Raw genomic sequence first — 21,965 nt, 5'->3', positions numbered from 1 at the left:
GTGAGGTGATAGAAAAGTTATGATTTAGCTTCTGGATTTCTTGAGATGGATTAGACTAGAGTAGGTCGATTTTTAAGAATGTGGGAAGGCCACAGCATGTAGCATTCAGTTTTAGCATTGGATTTGGTGACGTCAGGTTTGATGGTTGATTATGATCGGTTGGATCAGAAAGGTTGTTAGAGCCATAGTGGCGAGATAGCTAGGTCGATTCTTGTCTGATGAGGCCTTCATTCGGGAGTTGCATAGTGCGATTGTGTATGACTATTTGTCTCAGCAATCGAGTGGAAATTTGGTGAATTGGTTGGTTGGCAGGTAAGTTGGGACCTGGGAGGTCTCAGCTGCTTTTGGAAAGCAGCTAGGGGGCAACGAGATGAGGCAAGGTGGTATTACTAATTTGGGACTTGTGTAAGGAGTCACTTGTGACTTGTAGAATATGCTAAGTCACTTGCAGCTTGTATTACATAATCTCAGAGTAATTGATTTGACCCTGCTACGCAACTCTCGTTTGAGTCTAACCGTTGCTGGAAAGAGTCTTGTAATCGAAGAATTATCTGAGTGTTTTATTTAGCTTGGAATTCAAAATGAAATTGGCCTGGTAGTGGTTCAGTATGGGTTGTCTTTTGGGGAGTCTGACCAATTCGAGAATCCAGATTTCGGGTAAGGTAGAAGTGGTTATTATGAAAGGAATTAAGGATTCTTTCATCATCAGGTTTGGAGACTTCTGCTAAGGTTAGGTTTGGTTTCCTTGGGAAGGTCGTTGTATGCTCGGGGTTGTGGTTGTGCTCCTCAGGCTGTCTGGCGTGCATGGGATGGTAAGGAATGATTTCGAGGATGAAATCTAATTTAAGTGAGGGAGAGTTATAACACTCAGTTTCGAATCGCTTCATACTTCGGGGTCGTGGCCCGATCATCAGTTATCTTAAGGCTTTAGGCCTTGGGGGAAGAGATAATTAGCCCTTTTTAGATGTGGTCATTATTATTTAAGTGATCCGAGTGCTCGATTGTGTTTTGGAGCCCAAGGGTATAATCATAATTTGTCAGTTTGGGCCTTTATGAATTTTGGGATTTTGTTCAGGAACTCTCAAGGCGGGGGTGATGCGTTAGAAGTGTAGGGATTCTTGTCACCTTTTCCATGGATATAAACTTCGTCGAAAACGGACATAAATTGAGGGACTTATGGCTAAATGAAGTTTATGTATTTTAGAGCTTCATCGAGTACGCAGGGCGTACTCACCAAGTCCGTGGTGCGTAGAGGGCAAATTGTATCATATCTAGGTCACGGTTCTGTGTGTTCGATGGGGATGTCGAACCCTATAATGGGCGGTAAAGGTGTGTTGCACCTAATCCCACATCGGCTTCGAAGGAAAACTAAACATTCCTTATAAGGGGTGTGGATACCTTTATTGGCAGAATGCGTTTTGAAATCGTGAGGACGGAAAATCCCATAAGATATCTGCAGTTCAACATGCTCGGGCGAGAGTAGTATTAGGATGGGTGACCCCCTGGTAAGTCCTCGTGTTGAGTGGTCCAAAATTGACAATATTGTGATACATGCCAGTGAGGGATGTTACAAAGGGTTTTACCCATATTTAAACTCATTATGTCCCTTGAGCCTTGCCTCTTCTTAGCCTGCATACCTCTTAAATCCTAATCTCGACCCTTTAGCCAACTTCTTAGTGCTCTTCAGCTCTTGGGAGGAATCCTAGTGTTTCTTGTGCACTTTGAAGATATTAAAGGTTATTGAATATTCATCACTTGGAGTGAAGCTTGGAGATCAAGAATTGTCACCTCTTTTGCAATCTATTTAAGGTAAAAATAAAAAAAATAAAAAGCTCTTGTCTTGACATCTCTTTGAGTAGATCTATTTTGGAGTTATTTATGGCATATTTTTGGTATTTTTGGTTGTCCTTATGAGAAAGAGTTACTCCAAGAACTTGGTCACTAGATCTGGACGTTTTAGGGGTCCCAAATGCATCAAAATATCATATAAATGGTTGTTATCCATCCGTGCATGTGTTATTTAGCTCCTTTGTTGAAGTTGTGAAACTAGGGCTTGAATTTGGGACCCATTGAGCCATGCAAAAGCTCAAAGTTACTGAATGTCTGGAAAATAAGGCATGTTTTGGAACTAGTTATGAACTTTGAATGTTTTTGGCTTAAAGGATTAAGACCTTTTCTAAGTGGATTATGAGCACGGAGCATACGCAGGGCGTACCTCTTGGTACGCAGCGTGTACTAGGTCGACACCTCGTGTGTTGGTCAAATTCGGAGTACGGTGGGCGTACTAACTGAGTACGTAGGGTGTACTCAGTCAGTGTGCACTTTGTTGACCTGTTGACTTTTTAACGTTTGACCATTGACTAGTAGTTTGACCAGAGTTGACCGATGGGTATTTTTGGTGCCATTTATCAAATTAGGCCTTCTTTGATTATGCCTATGATGGGTTTTGGGCCCAATTAGGATATTGGGCCATATTGGGCTTTTGTTGCTATTGGTTCGGGCTTCAGATTTTGGGCCAAGTGAGGAAAGAGTAAAATGGACTTTTACCATGAGTATTGGACAACCGAGATAGATTTCAGTTATGGGTTGTGGACCAATTATTTATTTGTAATTATTTTGATATTGTTAGCACATGGATCTTCTATATCGGCAGTCTGAGCTTTTATCTATGATATTCAACAACTTGATGTGATTCTTCTCACTATATCAATAGGTCGAAGGCACCAAGGCTGGCCTATTATTTGTGATATAGGTTGATAGCTATATTTGAGATATGTGTGTGAAATACCAGGATTTGGCCCCTGACAATTGTATGAAATACCAGAATTGTCCCCTGGCAATTATATGAATGACCAGGATTTTCCCCCTTGCAATCGTATGAAAGATCAGGATCTGGCTCCTAGAAGTTGTATGAAAGACTAGGATCTAGCCCCTGGCAACTGTCTGTATGACCAAGATTTGGCCCTCGGCTGGAAATTGCTTGTAAGACTATGGTATGGCCCAGAGCACTATCTTATTTATGTTTGGTATGTGTTACATGGGGAACTCACTAAGTTTCGTGTTTATGGTTTTCAATTTTTGCTTCAGGTATTTCCGATTCGAGAGGGAATGACCCGATTTGATCGCAGCGCATCCACCCATGTTTTTTCAATATGATGATTTTCGGATTGTACTCTGATAAGTGTTATTATGAATTATTTTGAACGTTTTAGAAATATAATTGGTGTTTTTATTGAATTAAAAATGAAACTTTTACCTCTTAATTTTTGGGACGTTACAAGTTTGTATTAGGGCCTTGGTTTGAGGGATCCAGGCATACTCTCGAGTATGTCTGAACTTAAACTTAGGAATTGATAATATTTTGAAAGAAAATGAGCTTCTAAAAAGATTTTGTAAAAGGGAATAAATTTCTAAAAGGATTTTATAAAAAGAAAGGGGGTGTGATATGTGCAATCGACCGACCTCAAGTAAGTGATTCCTAGAATACTCATACATGTTTATTATGATTATATGTTATGAGAATTGCATGCTAGGATAAGGCTAGGGATACTTTTAGGAATTGTATGATATATTTGTTGGAATAGTGTCTAAGGCTGCAACTATATTAGGCAAGTATTTGACCCGGTTGTGCATGGTCCTTTTGGGTTGCCTTCACCATAGCAACTTGACAGGATGATTTATTAAGAGAGAGTAAATATTATTAATATATTATGAGAATAATATAAAGAATAATATATTGTTATTTGATTAATATAAGTCATAGAATTAATTAGAATTAATTTGGTGACTTAAAGAGATTAATTAAATAAAGGGGTATAAACTGTCAATTGTTTGATAGTTAAGCTTTAGACTGTAAATCCTTATGGATATACAAGGGATGGATTCTAGAAGCTAGGATAGCTTCAAAATCGTCCATGACTTATCTAAGGAAAGGATTTGGATAGCCTTAAGAGAAGATTATCCAATTAGGGTTTAGGTTGTAACCCTTAAGGAGTCTACAAGTATAAAAAGACCCGATGGGCAAGGGAAATCGGCACCTCTCCAAAAGTAAGAGAACCCTGGCTGATTTCCTCCCCTCTCCTCTCTCTTAAATCATCTTTCTTGCTATTGGTGTTTGTAAGCCATCAGAGGAGTGACATTTCTGACTCTAGAAGCTCCAAGACCACAAGATCAACAAGGAACTCAAAGGTATGGTTCTAGATCTGTTTCAATGTCATTATTTAACCTAATTAGCCATTAGAAGTCTTGGATTCAAAGCATGTTTAATTAGAAAGCCTAGATCCAAGCATTAGGGTTTTGCATGCGCACATAGGAAAGCTCTTATGGCTAAAACCCATCAGTGGTATCAGAGCCTAGCTTGGTTTTCTTTAAATTGTTGCTTGATTAACTGAAACAAACCTGCAAAATTCGATTTTTTGGTTTCTGAGTCATGGACTCGGCGAGTCTCAAAGTGGACTTGGCGAGTAGGCCTGACTCGCCGAGTCTCTTTGTGCACTCGGCGAGTCCAGGCGTTAGGAATGGCCAGATTCGGGATTTTTTCATAATTATCTTATGGAAACTTACCTTAATCATAATAGATCAACCTAAATCCGATTTTTTGATATATATGACTATTATCTTGATCTAGTTAAAGGTATTTATCAACTAATAAAATATTTAATTTCCTTATATGATAATTAATTAATTATTTTAATTATTTTGGTAATTATCTTTCAAAGAAATCTTGAATAAAATCAAATATAGATAATTAGGATATTAATTGTTAATTAGAATTATTTGTTATTTGATCCTCCATGTTTTAAATTTTTAAAACTTGCCCTCAAGTTTTGAAATTTATATTTGTGATTAAAAGGTTTTAATTTAGACAACTTAAATTTCAAACCCTAGATTTTAAAAGGTTTAAAATACAACCCTATACTAATATGATATTACTAGAATAATATATATATATATATATATATATATATATATATATATATATATATATATATATATATATATATATATGTATAACTAAATGCTAGTCTTACCGTTAGTAGGCCTCATTCACGAAGCCGATCTATAAGGTGGGTATAAGGTTGCATCCTATAAAATGGCGCTTAATGGGTGTACACTCACACCCACCGCTTGCTTGATTGGTGGAGGGTCGTTAGCCGAACGGGTAGAATAGGGAAACCTCATCCTCTCATTAAAAGTATAATAAGTAATACAAAGTAACTACACATTTTTTTAAAATTTCCCAATCTTAGTTACTTTAGGAAAAGTGAATTGATGCAATCCCATGAAATTACACTTTGCACCCTTGCTAAGAAGTTAGTGGAGCGTGTGTGGTTTACCGGCACACTAATTGGTTCTAAGCAAAGGTGGCAAAGGGTGATTCATTGTTTATCATAGTTCGATGGAGCGTGTGTGGTTTACTGGCTCATCGAATAGGTGATCGTTACAATGAAGGCACCATGTGAATTTGCATCGTAATTCACACCCACTTTGTGATCCTCGGTATCCCAGTCACAAACAAGAAGGGCATATCGAGATTTAAACATGCCATTGAATAGTTTCAATGAATCTCATCCGAACCTAGGAATTCTCAATACACTTAAGACTAATAGTTTAGGTTTTTGTGATGAAGAATTAGTGAATCGTCATTCACTTACCTTCAATTTATTTGCATGTTAGATTATGGCATCCCTTTTCTAGTATGTAAATGTTATTGTTGGATCCTAGCCCTAATTTTTCTTATTGGGTGATAATTAGGGATTCTTATTCTAATCTATCTTTGTCCTTTTTCTTTTGTAGATGTCGAACGCAAACAACGCTGCTGCTAGTTCTTTCATGTTGACGAGCCTTTGCCAAAAGGTCACCTTCGATGGAACGAACTTTGGCGAATGGATAAGATACATTCGCACCATTGCTCGCTATGAGGACAAGGAGTATGTCCTTGATGAGAAGCTCGAGAAAATCAACACCGAAATCACTACTCCGGCTGAAATCACTGCTTTTGAGACTCATGAGCGAGATGCAACGAAGGTACATCATGATTGCTACCATGAACTCCGAATTCCAAAAGTCCTACGAGGACATGTACCCATACGAGATGCACCAAGACTTATTGGAGAGGTACCACCAGAATGCGAGACAAGAGCGTTATGAGATTTTCACTAACATGATTTCCGCTAAGATGGGTCATGGAGAATCTCTTACCGTGCACTTGCAAAAGATGCAAAGGTATGTCGACCGCCTTCGCAAGTTAAATGTTTACTTAGGGGAAGACATGGCGATCGACATGGTGCTTCACTCTTTGCCTCCGATGTACAACCAATTTAGGATGACCTACCACATGAACAAAGAAGAGGTCACCCTAAGCAAGCTCCAAGGTCTCTTGAGGGTTGCTGAGAGCAACTTCAAAGACAAGTCTGCTGCACCTACTCCCAATCCGACTGCTGCTCCTGTCTTGGCTATTGGTCAAGGAAAGGGAAAGAAGAGGAAAGCTTCATCGAAGAACTATCGCAAGGTCAAAGCCCGAGATGGTGCTTCTTCTAGTGGGACCAAAGTTGATCCCGCTAAGCCCTGTCCTAACCCGAAGGAGGCAGAGTGCCACTACTGCCACAAGATAGGACATTGGAAGAGAAGCTGCCCAGAGTACCTGCAAGCAATCAAAGAAGGAAAGATCAACCCATCTTTCGCAGGTATATATACAATTAAATCTAACGATTCCAATCATGCTATTTCTTGGGTTCTTGATACCGGGTGTGGTTACCACATTTGTTCTAATGTGCAGGGACTAAGAAGAAGTAGGGATGTGGAGCAAGGAAGGATCAATCTAATCATGGGGAACAGAAGATCGTCGCCTGTGACCAATATTGGAGTGTATTCTTTAGTGCTTAGGAATAATTTGGTTTTAGATTTGAAAAATTGTTGCTATTCGCCAGAAATGGCTAGAAACATCATTTCATTTCATGGTTTATATAGACAAGGATTTAGATTTTCTTTTAATAATGAGAATGGTTCTATTTTGGCTTATCTAAATGGTGTCTTTTACTTTGAAGCTATACCATGTAATGGAATACATGAAACTGTTATGATTGTTGATAACTTAGGAAATGATGTTTTGAATATAGATTCTTCCACTAGTATGGATAAAGCATCCTTGTGGCATTGTCGTCTTGGACATGTCAACAAGAAACGCATAGCCCAACTCCAAAAGGATGGAGTGTTGGAGTCATTCGACCTTAGGGAAGATGACACATGCGAGTCTTGTTTACTTGGAAAGATGACTAAATCACCCTTCACGAGTACATGTGAAAGGGGTGAGGGTCTATTGGACCTAATACATACCGATGTATGTGGACCGTTTAGATCAACCACGAAGGATGGGAACCGCTTCTACCGATGATTATAGTAGATATGGGTATATCTATTTAATCAAGCAAAAGTCAGAAACCTTTGAAAAGTTCAAAGAGTTCAAGAATGAAGTGGAGAATCAATTGGGCAGGAAAATCAAGATGCTTCGATCCGATCGAGGAGGAGAGTACCTAAGTCTTGAATTCCACGATTATCTCAAGGAGTGTGGAATAGTTTCGCAATTGACGCCTCCTAGGACACCGCAGTTGAATGGTGTGGCAGAAAGGCGTAATCGAACCTTACTGGATATAGTTCGCTCTATGATGAGTCGTGCTTCACTACCTATCTCTTTCTGGGGGTATGCCTTAGAGACTGCCGCCCATGTCCTTAACCGAGTCCCTACTAAGAAGGTTACCAAAACACCTCACGAGATGTGGACAAGGAAAGCTCCCTCGTTGGCACATATCAAGGTTTGGGGTTGCGAGGCTTTCGTAAGACGAGATACTCACGACAAGCTTGAACCTCGAAGTGAGCGATGTATTTTCATCGGCTACCCCCAAACATCCTTTGGATATCTCGTCTATAGACCGAAGGACAATGTTGTCTTCGTTGCGAGGAGAGGAGTTTTCTGAGAGTGAGAACTCATAAGCCAAGGAGACAGTGGGAGGCAAATCGAACTTGAAGAGATTCAAGAGTCGATAGATGAAGGAACCTCTACCGCTGGCACTCAACCCGAGGAGGAAACTCCGGTTGAACCAATTGACGAATCCTTACCTCTTAGACGTTCCGATAGAGTTAGAGTTCTACCCCAGTTTTATGGTTTTCATATTACTACCGAAGGGGACACGTATATTAGTGATGATACACTAATAAATCTTGATGAACCTAATAGCTATAAGGAAGCCATGGCAGGCCCGGAGTCTGCAAAGTGGAAAGAGGCAATGGATAGCAAGATCCAATCCATGTATGATAACCAAGTTTGGAATTTGGTTGATTATGTGCCCGGACGTAAGACCGTTGGGTGCAAATGGATCTTCAAGAAGAAGACCGACGTGGATGGAAACGTGCACACATATAAAGCACGATTGGTTGCGAAGGGCTTTACTCAAACTCCCGGAGTTGACTATGATGAGACCTTATCGCCAGTTGCGAAGATTAAATCTATTAGAGTGATGCTAGCAATTGCCGCATTTCATGATTATGAAATTTGGCAAATGGATGTCAAGACCGCTTTCCTTAACGGGAAGTTGGCTGAGGATGTTTACATGGCTCAACCAGAGGGGTTTGTGGATCCAAAGCATCCGAATAGAGTGTGTAAGCTTGAGAAGTCCATTTATGGACTTAAGCAAGCGTCTCGCAGATGGAATCTTTGCTTCGATGAGAAAGTCAAAGAGTTTGGATTTGTACGAAGCGAAGACGAATCTTGTGTATATGTCAAAGCCAGTGGGAGTATAGTAAGCTTCCTCATTCTATATGTCGAAGACATATTACTCATAGGAAACGACATCCCGACTCTGCAGGAGGTTAAGTCCTGGCTCGGGAAGTGCTTCGCTATGAAGGACCTCGGAGAGGCTTCTTACATTTTGGAAATAAGGATAGTGAGAGAAAGAAGTAAGAGATTAATTGGACTTAGTCAAAATACTTACTTAGAGAAGGTACTAAAACGTTTTAGTATGGAAACTCAAAGAAGGGAGAATTACCGATACAAAGTAATGCCAAGTTGAGTAAGACTCAAAGTCCGAGTACCGAAGCTGAAATAGCAGAAATGAGCCGAGTACCATACGCTTCCGCAGTTGGCTCAATCATGTACGCTATGACTTGTACTCGTCATGATGTAGCCTTCGCTTTAAGCATGGTTAGCAGATATCAAGGGAATCCTGGCAAAGCACATTGGATTGCGGTGAAGAATATCCTTAAGTACCTTCGGAGGACGAAGGAATGGTTCTTAGTCCTCGGAGGGAGTGATGACTTGAAGGTGCAAGGGTATAGTGACGCCAGTTTTCAGACCGACAGGGACAACTACCGTTCGCAGTCGGGCTGGGTCTTTACCCTAAATGGAGGAGCAGTGAGATGGAAGAGTTCCAAGCAGGAGACCGTAGCTGATTCAAGGTGCGAATCAGAGTACATTGCAGCGAGCGAAGCATCGAAGGAGGCAATATGGCTAAAGAACTTCATCGGTGATCTTGGAGTCGTACCTGCCATAAAGGAGCTCATGGAGATTTTCTGTGATAACGAAGGAGCGGTTGCCTTGACCAAGGAACCGAGGGATCATGGTAGATGAAGACATATCGACAGAAAATATGACTTCATTAGACATCGTGTAGAAGAAGGACAACTCGTAGTGAAGAGGATATCATTAGAAGATAACCCAGTAGATCCGCTTACGTAGGGACTGAGTAGGGTTAAGCACTTGCAGCATGCTAGGAGTATTGGGCTGAAGGATGATATTAGCATAGATTAGATAGTATTAGAAACGTGTAATAGATAAATGTAATTAACATTTGATGATTAAATAAAGGAGTTTTATTTATGAGTAATGTTACTATCTTATGTTAATTGTTTAGCTATTGTTTCACTTTGCATGTTTTGACTTCCAGAATAATTGAAATTATTAGGAATAATAGAATTGTTCAAATTGTCCACAATCGTTCATATGTTGGAAGTAGATATGAATGAAGATTGTCATGAATTGGTGTGTAGATTGTCTAAATGGTGTTAGACATAGCAAAGGGTTGCTGCAACGTTCATGAGTGCTTATGAACTAGTTTTGAGCATGGGAACAAACCCGCGCTTGCTGGAATCACCTTATGGAATAAGATATAAAAGGGTGATCGCAAGACGATAATATCATATAGTCTTAAAACCTAGATATATGGTTTGTTATTTGTTAATTGATTGTACATTGATAATGCGAAAACGCATCAGTAACTCGGTGTTATAAAACGCATTGTTGTGTATAGTTGATTAATGAATAAGTAAATGCGTATAAGTCGAAGTTTATCTGTAACTTTTATCTAAGAAGGTAAAAGCGATATCTCGGCCGCTCGATGATTTGATTTGACTTATGTGCCGGGCCCGGTTAGAACTAAATTGATGTGTTCGATTAAGTTCTATGTCAAATAAATCAGACATCGAGAAACCTAAATGCTTGACTAACCATTCCATAGGATTATCAGTATGATATCTAACAGAGGACTGTACGATCCCTTATCTGAAGGACAAGATTGATTATATCAGAGTTTGACAGCGTCTTTGAGAGCTACGATTTCAAACCGAATTGTACTTGTGCATATAGTTACTAGACTTATCCAAGTGGGAGACTGTTGGAATAGTGTCTAAGGCTGCAACTATATTAGGCAAGTATTTGACCCGGTTGTGCATGGTCCTTTTGGGTTGCCTTCACCATAGCAACTTGATAGGATGATTTATTAAGAGAGAGTAAATATTATTAATATATTATGAGAATAATATAAAGAATAATATATTGTTATTTGATTAATATAAGTCATAGAATTAATTAGAATTAATTTGGTGACTTGAAGAGATTAATTAAATAAAGGGGTATAAACTGTCAATTGTTTGATACTTAAGCTTTAGATTGTAAATCCTTATGGATATACAAGGGACGGATTCTAGCAGCTAGGATAGCTTCAAAATCGTCCATGACTTATCTAAGGAAAGGATTTGGATAGCCTTAAGAGAAGATTATCCAATTAGGGTTTAGGTTGTAACCCTTAAGGAGTCTACAAGTATAAAAAGACCCGATGGGCAAGGGAAATCGGCACCTCTCCAAAAGTAAGAGAACCCTGGCCGATTTCCTCTCCTCTCCTCTCTCCTAAATCATCTTTCTTGCTATTGGTGTTTGTAAGCCATCAGAGGAGTGATATTTGTGACTCTAGAAGCTCCAAGACCACAAGATCAACAAGGAACTCAAAGGTATGGTTTTAGATCTGTTTCAATGTCGTTATTTAACCTAATTAGCCATTAGAAGTCTTGGATTCAAAGCATGTTTAATTAGAAAGCCTAGATCCAAGCATTAGGGTTTTGCATGCGCACATAGGAAAGTTCTTATGGCTAAAACCCATCAATATTAGCCTAATATATGATGTGTTGTAGCCTAGGAAGCATTGGATGCTATGCTAGATTGGGAATATCGATTGGTATCAGTAATTGCTAAGTTTATGCTTTAAACATTCTATGCGATTAGGATCATATAGCCCTAGAATGATTGATTTTGCCTTATTTCATGTTCCTCATTTGGTTGTGGTCCTTGAGTAGAGTCTTTTATTCGACAGTCTATTTGATCCTGTATTGTGTATAATTTGCAAGCATAAGGCAATCAGAAGTGAGAGTGGAAGTTCCTAGCATGAGTTGTAGTATATATGAGTTTGAATTTTCTTTGGTTATTCTCTTGATTGGAGTGCTATTACATGGATTCTGATTGCTTTGTGCTTTGTGGAACTCCTAAGTGATGTGAGTTAGCTATTAAGTGAATATGTTAAGTCACATGTGACAAAGGTTGAATAATCTCAGAGTGATGGATTTGACCTTATTACACAACTCTCGTTTGAGTGTAACCGTTGTAGGGATGAGTCTTTACTTGTAGTATTACCTAAGTTTTGTTGCATATGATTGTATTCATGAGGTGATTAACTGACATTATGGGGAGTTCTTTAACAGCTGATGGCAGGGTGAGGTCAGAAACCTAGGAAAGCCTATGAAGTGCTTTGGTGGGTTTAGTTATGATGTTTAGCGAGTACTTGGAGTATCAGTTTGAGAAGGTCACCTGGAGGATTCAAAATGATTCTTGAGGAAAGTATGGATAGGTGCGAAAGGTAGTATTGGGCCCGTACTATTGAAAGCATAGGATCCATACTAGAATCGAGGAGAATCACGGAGAGTCTAGGAAGCTTGTTGGATGAGGATTCTTGGGTATGTTTTGATAATTTGTATGATTGTTTTTCAGAATGGTGGTGAGCACGCATGGAGAATTTTCAAGTTTTGGTTTAGCCTCCGGTGATGAGCCAATTGGTAAGAGGACTGCCAGGGTTCTGAGTTCACGCTAGACCGAGTAGATGGAATATGTATTCCGCACTAGTCCCTATCCCGTATTAGCCAAGGTTTGGTTTGCCTTGGATCTTTTTGCATCATGCAGCAAGGAGTTGCTGGGAATTGATTGCACAATCTATTACACTTACTGAGTTGGAGACTATTTTTGTGGGCATGTCAGGGTGCAAGACCCTGAATGAGGTGATTGTTGGAGCCCATGTACGGGAGATTGATCTAGAGCACCTCGGGAAGAGGAAGACAGAGTAGGTTAAGAGAACAGTAGGCCATATGAAGAGGTCTAGGGCTCATGATTCACTTTTGGGTGGCCATCAGGGTCGGGGTCGTTGTGCCAAGTATGGGAGGACCCATGAGGGATGATGTTGGGACACAGGTCGAGGATGTTTCAGTTGTGGGCATATGGGTTATTTTAGTAGGGATTGTCGTTGAGAATCGATGTCGGTATGTTTTCACTACAACCAAGTAGGCCACAAGAAGGTCGATTGTCCGAAGTTGATACGAGAAGCAATGCGGACACCTACGCTAGTCGCTCTGAGTATTACTGATGGTTATAAGGACAGGGTGGAGGCTCATGTGGTGAGAAACCGAGCATTGCAACTATAGGCCAAGGGGATCCGAGTTCCATTAGTTGACATCACAAGTATGTGTTTTATTCACTTCCTTCATGCTCTTATTAATAGTGCATATGATTATATATTTGTGTGTGAGATGCTATGTGGATGTATCTAAGTTTCCATCTGGGATTATATTTTCTTCATGATGGTCTAGACACCGTATCTTGAGAATCTTTCTATCCCATGTTGCATACCGAGACTGGTGTTTTCGGGGATGTTTTGGTGAGCCATAATTGGATTGCAATGTGGGAGGCATTGGCTATCGAAGGAACAAGCTTGAAGTGGGAAAGATCAGCAGTGGATTCAATCTTTGCTAGTTTTAACCAAGAATCAAGGAAGTCATCAGGTGGACATGTCGGGTTCAGATACAGAGTATATAAGGGTTCCTCATGGTTTCAAAGAAATAAGGAATGGGTTGAACGTGAGTGTGAGGTCAAAAGTTGCCAAGGTTCATACCTTCGTATCGTGGTCAGTTGCAAGTCCGCATGGGAATTACTCTAAGTTCAAGTAGGCCGTTGGATCAATTGGGTACCCGATTTGATGTTTGTAATGTTGTTCTTCGTTATCCGATAGGTAATCGAGGACTTGCACTAGAGTCAGTGGAAAATGCCTTGGATCTTGGGGCTCATTGAGATGTTGAAAAGTACGCATCTAGTTTTGGAAGGTGTGTATGATCACTAAGATTGGTTAGTAATGGAGTGCTCGTTTTTGTAAGCTCGGTTTGTCGATAGTTTGAATAGTAAGGTTGTGAGACGGATTGGAAAGTCATCAAATCTTAAGGAATGGAGGGGCAAAGTCGAATCCAAGTGGGGGAGAATCTTTGGTCTAAGGGATTACACAAGGAAGGATATTCATGTTTCATTGCACATTGGTAGTGACGCATGACGGGTATGCGGATGGATCCTGGCCGATGGTGATGTTAGAGCCTTTGTTCATGTTCTTTCCCGATTAAGGCTTTGTAGTTTGAAACATGACCCTAACACCTGATTGGGGTATAGTCAGATGTGAGTTTGAATCAGGATGATTATGGTCGGAATGGTGGATGAGCGGTAAGACTATGGGTGGTGGCCAGGCATGATTGGAGTGTTGTAAGACTACAGGGGGACGTAGCATTCACTAGATTGGCAGACAGGATTAGAGTGTTGTAATACTGCAGGGTGGCCGTAGCATTCACTAGATTGGAAGATCAGATTGGAGTGTTGTATGCCTGCAGGGTGGCCGTAGTATTCCCAAGACTGGCAGATAGGATTGGAGTGTTGTAAGACTGCGGGGTGGTCGTAGCATTCATAATATTGGCAGACATGATTGTAGTGTTGTAAGACTGCAGGGTGGCCCATAGCATTCACCTAGTTCTTGAGTATCCATGAGGGAATGGTAAATCTATGATCGGCCCGTAGCTCCTCTAGGTGGGATTAGACCATGGCAGGTTAGGTCATGAGACTGTGAAAATGCTACAACATTCATGGAATTAAGGAAGGTTGTTGGTCATATGAATTTGGTTGTGATATAAGTCTACAGCTGGGAATGTATCATTCATGTATAGAACATGAATTTATTTGTGCCAAGTTTGATGGTTGGTTAGGTGTGGTTGGATCGGGTGGGATGTTGATGGTAAGCGAGCTAGGATAGCTCTTGTCAGGTAAGACCCTCATTTAGAAGTTATGTGGTACGAGTGTGTGAGGTTGTTAGCCTCGGCATCTGGTAGGAAATCTGGTATATCAGTCATTTGGTAGATAAGTTGAGACCAGGGAGGTCATGGTTGCATCTGGAACATGACTAGGGGCAACAAGATGAGACTGAGGTGGTATTAGTGATTTGGGACTCGGATCTGGCATCGCTTGCTATTCAGTGAAAACTGTAAGTCGCTTTCTGCATGGGTTGAATAATCTCAGAGTAACTCATTCGACCCTACAGTGCAATTATCGTCTGAGTCTAACCGTTGTATGGATAAGTCTTTTACTTAAAGGATTTTCTAAGCCTTCTGTCAAGTAAAAAGTTTTCTAGAGCAATAAATGGTCAGTGATTCTGTTCCCACTGGAACAACAAGATAATCAAGGGATGGAAGTGTCAGGATTAGTTTGGAATATGAAGTGGAGTTGACCAGACTGTGATTCAGAGGGAGCTGTCTGTCAGGGAGTCAGACATGGTCATAGAATTTCGGATTTGGGCAGAATGGTAATGATCATTCCTCAGGTGTTAACTCTAGTGTTGCAAAGATCCATTCGTCACAATGAAGTGAGAGCCCTGCTAAGGCCTGTTCAATCATGAGTTGGTATGTTGTTGTAAGTGTGAGTTGTTCTCTCAGTCCGTATCAAAGTAGTGATGGGTTGTTTATGTATCTGGTGTGGATGGGTGATAGTAAGGAGTAATTTCGAGGATGAAATCTTAATTAAGTGGGGGAGAGCTGTAACACCTTGTATCAAATGGTTTCATAATTTGGGGTCATGAATCGAAAATCAGTTATCATAAGGCTTAGGGCCTTTAGGAAAGAGAGATTTAGACCCATTTGGGTGTGGGTAATGTAGATTAGATGATCCGAGAGTTCGAATTATGTGTTGGAGCGAAGGGTATAACCGAAAAAGTGGCAGTTCGGGTTTTTATAAAGTTTGGGTTTAATTTCGGAAAGTTTTAAGGGAAATGAGAGCTGATAGAATTATAGAGCTTCTTAATACCTTTTCGTGGATATAAAGAACGCCGAATTTCGAATTAGAACGAAGGAGTTATGATCGATTGAATATATGGGTGTTGTGAGTTTGATTGCGGGTGACCTTCGAGTACGTCCGGCGTACTCAAGAGTACGCATGGTGTACTCCCAACAACTAGAAACCCTAATATTATGGGTTTTACCCCTTTTTAAACTCATTATGTCCCTTGAGCCTTGCATCTTATCAACTTTCATACCTCTTAAACCCTAATCTCGACCCTTTAGCCACCTTCTTAGTGTTCTTGAGCTCTTGGGATGAATCTTAGTGTTTCTTGTGAATTTTGAAGAGATTAAAGGTTATTGAAGATTCATCACTTGGATTGACGCTTGGAGATCCAGAATTGTCACCTCTTTTGAAATCTAGTGAAGGTAAAAAAATCTCTTATCTTGACATCTCTTTGAGTAGATCTAGTTTAGGGTGATTTATGGATTATTTTGGATCTTTTTGGTTGTCCTTATAAGAAAGAGTTACTCATAGAACTTGGTCGCTATATCTGGACGTTTTAAGGGTCCCAAATGCATAAAAATGTCATCTAAATGGTTGTTATCCATCCATGCATGTGTATTTAGCTCCGTTGTTGAAGTTGTGAAGCTAGGGCTTGAATTGGGACCCATTGAGCCATGCAAAAGCTCAAAGTTAATGACTTTGTGGAAAATAAGGCATGTTTTGGAACTAGTTCTGAACTTTGGATGTTTTTGGCTTAAAGGATTAAGACCTTTTCTAAGTGGAATATGAGCAAGGAGCATACGCGAGGCGTACCTCTTGGTACGCAGTGCATACTGGGTCAACACCCCCGTGAGTTGGTCAAATCCGGTGTATGCTGGGTGTACTAACTGAGTACGCATGATGTACTCAGTCAGTGTGGAATTCCTTGACCTGTTGACTTTTTGACCTTTAACCATTGACCAGTAGTTTGACCAAAGTTGACCGATGGCTATTTTTGGTGCCTTTTAGGAAATTGGGTCTTCTTGGATTAGGGCTATGATGGGTTTCGGGCCCAATTAGGATATTGGGACATATTGGGCCTTTAGGGCTATTGGTTTGGGCTTTGGATTTTGGGCTAAGTGAGGAAAGGGTAAAATGGACTTTTACCCTGAGTATTGGAGAACCATGATAGGATTCGAACTACAGGTTGTGGACTAATTATTTATTTGTAATTATTCGATGTTGTTAGCAAGGGGATCTTCCAGATCGGTAGTCTAAGCTTTTATTTGTGATATCCAGCAGCTTGAGGTGAGTCTTCTCATTGTATCAATGGATCGAAGACACCAAGGTCAACCCATTATTTGTGATATAGGTTGTTAGCTATATTTGAAATATATGTGTGAAAGACCAGGATTTGGCTCCTGACAATTATATGAAAGGCCAAGATTTGGCCCCTGACAATTGTATGAAAGACTAGGATTTGGCCCTTGACAATTGTATGAAAGACTAAGATCTGGTCCCTGACAAATGTCAGTAAGACCGGGATTTGGCCTCGGCAAGAAATTCCTTGTAAGACTATGGTTTGACCCATAACACTATCTTATTTATGTTTGGTATGTGGTACTTTGAGGAACTCACTATGCTTCGTTGTTACGTTTTTTAGTTTTTGTTTTAGGTATTTCCGGTTCGAGACGGAAGGCTCCGACTTGATCGCAGCACATCCATCCATGTTTCGGCAATATCATCATTTTGAGATTGTACTCTGGTAACTATTTTATTATGAAATACTTTTAATGTTTTGGAAAGATAATTGGTGTTTTGATTGAATTAAAAATGAAATTTTTACCTCTTAAGTTTTAGGACGTTATAAGATGATTGGAGAAGAATGGCGGTGAAGGACACGTATCAGCCAATCATTTATTTTTACCGCAAAACGCTCCGGCGTAACGTGCTGACGGATGGTGAGTAACATTCATATATGAATATAAATATAAGTGTATTCATATATGAATACACCACTTCTCGCCGTCACCAAGAACCACCCCCACCGCTACCAACTATTACCACCACCTCCACAACCAACCACTGCCACCTCCACCACCACCCAGCATCGCAAATTCATATTTGAATAGTCATTTCGGTTATACTTATTCATATATGAATGTACGTATTCATATATGAATATGATCTGTTCCGTCGGTCCAATACGTTGGATCGCTTAAGCGGCAGATTCGAAATAAATGACCCAGATTCATTCTTTCGTTTTCAATCTTTTTTCTCAAATATATATATATATATATATATATATATATATATATATATATATATATATATATATATATATATATATATATATATATATATATATATATATAATGAGTTTCAGATGTGCCTCTAATTTTTTTATTTTAACATTTTCGAAATGCTTCTAGAAATATTCAAGTAATAAAAGAATAATCTTCTTAATTTATATATGTTATAGTGTGATTTGGAATTTGAGTGGTTCAAATGGGTTTATGACCCGATTAAGATTCAAGTGAAGAAAATCGGATGGTGAAACATTAATTAATAAAAAAATCTTCAGTTTGTGCCTATTGACATCTGTTACACAAACGAGCCATAAATTCTTTGCCGTCGTTTTTCTTGCTTGACAATATATTTTATGGTTTTAAATTTTAATACTACATAAAATCTAGTAAGATACCAGTTTGTAATGTGAACAACCGTTTTCCACGTGGAAAGGAACTATTTTAATATGTGGCCTAAACTTTAAAGTGTGATACTTACGATTTGATTCTACTATTCGAGTTCTTTAAGTTGAAAGGAACTATCTAATTTTTCTCTCCACTATGCTTGAATTTATATAATATATTTACTGACTTACAAAATAATTTTGCATTCAAATTTGTAATATTAATTTTAAATAACTTTTCAGAATGTTGTACAAGGAGCCAATCAATTAAAGTTCATTCATTAGACAAAATCTGAATATGTGTATTCTCGTATAGTTTTGCCAAGGTTTAAATACTTTTTGAAAATAAATAAATAAATAAATGGGAAAATACAATCATTAACAATCCTTTTCTTTATCTAAAGAAAAAATCTCCAAAAAAATCTCAATATTTTAAGTTGGTTTACAAAATATTCAAAAATTATCTTTCTATTTAAAAAAAATCATAAAAACTTTAAAACGTTCAATTCAGACTCTTTTTTCCCGGTTCATTCGGAAACATATTAATTCAAGAGTATTTCGTAAACTGACCCAAAATATTACGACTATTTCATAAATTGACCCAAAATATTAATATTTTTCTGCAAAAAGTTTTAATTTTAATTTTATTATTTTATTGAAAACTCAAATAAATATATTTCTTTTTAAATGTGTTATTATTAATATTATTAAATAAATGCATATATAAATATATTTTAAATATATACTTATACATATAAAAACATATTTATATGTAAAAAATATATAAATATAATAAATACATATGAAAAATATAGTTATATTTTTTTATACATTAAAAACATTTTTAAAGTTCCTTTTTTTCATTTAAACGTATTTATACGTTATTAAGAAAGAATTAGATGATAACAGAAAATCGGTATAACGAAGAGACCAAGTCATGCTTAAGTATGGTGGACTACAAATGTATGATGGACAAACGACCATAATCAGAATGTCTAAGTATGGTGGACAGACGACCATACTCAGACCATATAATGCATAAGTATGGTGGACAGACGATCATACTTAACATGTCTAACTGACACAATCTATACAAAAGATTTGATCAATTAAAGTAACCAAAAGTACGTCTTTTGAGCAAAGAGAATACCAGTGATTAATCTTCAAAACACTTAAGGTCGGGAGTGTCTGACCTCAATCTTTGTTGGAGGAATAGGGTTTACGTAGGAGATATCGATACCGCTTGGATCGTGTGAACAATTTTCGAACTGATATTTCTACCCTATGTATAGGTTGCAAGAAATTCAGCCTAGGATAATCCAAGAGGAGACTTACGATTCTAGGTACAGAAATCGTAAACCAAATTGCTAGAAGAAATTATGTATTTATTTGAAGAAAACGAGAGCTAATAATTTTCTTGTCTCTTTCTTCTCAAAGAGGAGAGTCGTTTTATAATAAATGAGATTAGAGTTTCTATTAGGGTTGACCGTCATGGGTTGCTTTAGAAGCAAGCCAGGAAATATGAAATTTAATGAAGATTTAGGGTTTCCAAAGCTAATAATTTCGTTAGTTTTACCATAATCACCCTCAAGAATCTGAATTTCCTTCTATGTTCCCATATGTAAAATTCGGAGAGGTTTTGGGCACTGCCCCAAACCCCGCGGTGGCGCTGTCCCTCGACCCCGCCCGCTGACCTGGCAGCCAGACCCCAACCATGGGCTCTGCCCCTTAGACCCTGCTAGGGGCGCTACCAACACCCCTTTGGAAACCCCGGACGCAACGGCGCTGTCCCCGGACCCCCGACTTGTCGTCGAACCAACTTCTAATTTGATCTTATACATGCGTGCACTTTGCACAAACCTGTACATACATTAGAATATAAATTATGAAGCCCTTAACTCACATGTTAGTTCCAATTTACATAAAATGACACTGTGACACTAAAATCACCAACAATCCTCCCTAATTTTAGTGTAAAACATAACCTTATCAAAACAAACCAAAGTAGTACATAATGAAAATATCGGAACGATTGAATTTCCACTTAGTATCATACACTTGCAAATACTCAAGAATCGGGGTGTTCTAAGAATTGAACCCACCAACCCATTTGATTACCAGAAAATAAAATACATACTAGTTTATTTAATTTCTAGCAAAATACAACCTGACACTATTATAAAGTCGTGTGTCCCAATCCTCTCATGATCGTATCAAGGTCAAGTCCACAACCTCTTGAAATGCAGCTACACTTCACAATCACGTAGGTAACTCCTTTTCCATGTATCTACACATACATTTATCAAAGGAATTATTAAAAAGTTAAACTTCAACATGGGCTAACTTGTAGAACCGAACACATACCTGGGATGATTACTTCATGTGTTCCAATCTATAAGTATGAGCTTTCCACATTGAATTTATTCCTAAATTATATTAAGAGGAAATTGGGTGTCTCATCATTATCAAATTGAATGGACTTTAATCCCATCCCAATTATAGACTTGTGCACTAAGTCTCTTGTCAGACCTTTAGTCAAGTGATCTACCAAATTTTGTTGCGATTTCACAAACTCAACCGAAATCACACCCTTCATGATTATTTCTCTAATCAAACTATGTCTAAGACCTAAGTGTCTAAACTTGCCATTATACACCTGACTATATGCCTTAACCAAAGCAGATGCACTATCATAAAGAATAGAAATAGGTGTTGTTGGTTTAGACCACTAAGGAATCTCATAGCCTAAATTCCTTAGCCACTCTGCTTCTTTACCAACAGCTGCTAACGCAACACCCTCATATTCCGTTGTTGAGTTTGTAATGTAAGATTTCTTCTTGGAAGCCCAAGAAATGGAACCTACGCTAAGCAAGAATACCCAACTAGAAGTTGAGGAATGGTCCTCCATGTTGGTTATCCAACTTGGATCTGAATGACCTTCTAAAAACGAAGGACTCCCCAAGTAACTCAAACCATAACCCATGTTTCCTTTGAGATAGCTAACCACTCTATTCACTTCTTGCCAATATTGAGTACTACGGTAACTAGTATACCTTCTCAGCTTTCCCACAACAAAAGCAATATCAGGTCTGGTACTTGTCATGGCATACGTCAAGCTACCAATAGCCTTAGAGTATTCCAATTGTGAAATGGGAACGCCATTATTTGGCATTAATTTCACACTTGGATCCATAGGAGTACTCAAAGGAGAACAATCGGTAAAATTAAACCACTTGAAAATTTTCTCAATATAATGACTTTTATTGATTACCAAACCTTTGTTCATCCTTTTAATTCTTATTCCAATATTTACATCAGCCTCTCCTAAATCTTTCATGGAAAACTTAGATGATAAGAATTCTTTGTTTCATCTACTTCATTTTAGTCGGTACCAGAAATCAACATGTCATCTACATATAAGCAAATAATTAGCATCATCAAATCTACTATAAAGACATTTTTCACATTGGTTTGTCTTGAAATCAGAAGACAAAATAACCTCATCAAAATTTTGATGTTGTTGTTTAGGCGCTTGTTTTAGCTGATGGGTTTTGGTCATAAGAACATCTTATGTGCTCATACAAACCCTAATGCTTGGATTTAGGTTTCTCTATTGTACAT

The 21,965-nt window shown here is 38.6% G+C and overlaps 1 protein-coding gene across 1 annotated transcript; it reads right to left on the bottom strand.

The window, feature by feature from the left end:
• Positions 1-21,072: 21,072 nt before the first annotated feature.
• LOC122196627 (secreted RxLR effector protein 161-like) lies at positions 21,073-21,537 on the bottom strand. The gene has a single exon (XM_042899743.1). The coding sequence runs from the start codon at positions 21,535-21,537 to the stop codon at positions 21,073-21,075; it is 465 nt and encodes a 154-aa protein (XP_042755677.1).
• Between the last annotated feature and the right edge of the window lie 428 nt (positions 21,538-21,965).

This window comes from Lactuca sativa, chromosome 2 (genome assembly GCF_002870075.4).
Source record: "Lactuca sativa cultivar Salinas chromosome 2, Lsat_Salinas_v11, whole genome shotgun sequence".
Classification (NCBI taxonomy): Eukaryota; Viridiplantae; Streptophyta; class Magnoliopsida; order Asterales; family Asteraceae; genus Lactuca; species Lactuca sativa.
The sequence above is the reverse complement of the archived record's forward strand: the minus strand, read 5'-3'. Positions and strand labels throughout refer to the sequence as shown.

Coding starts and splice junctions, on each gene's coding strand:
- LOC122196627 (XM_042899743.1), bottom strand. CDS start 21,537: ATGGATCCAAGTGTGAAATTAATGCCAAATAATGGCGTTCCCATTTCA.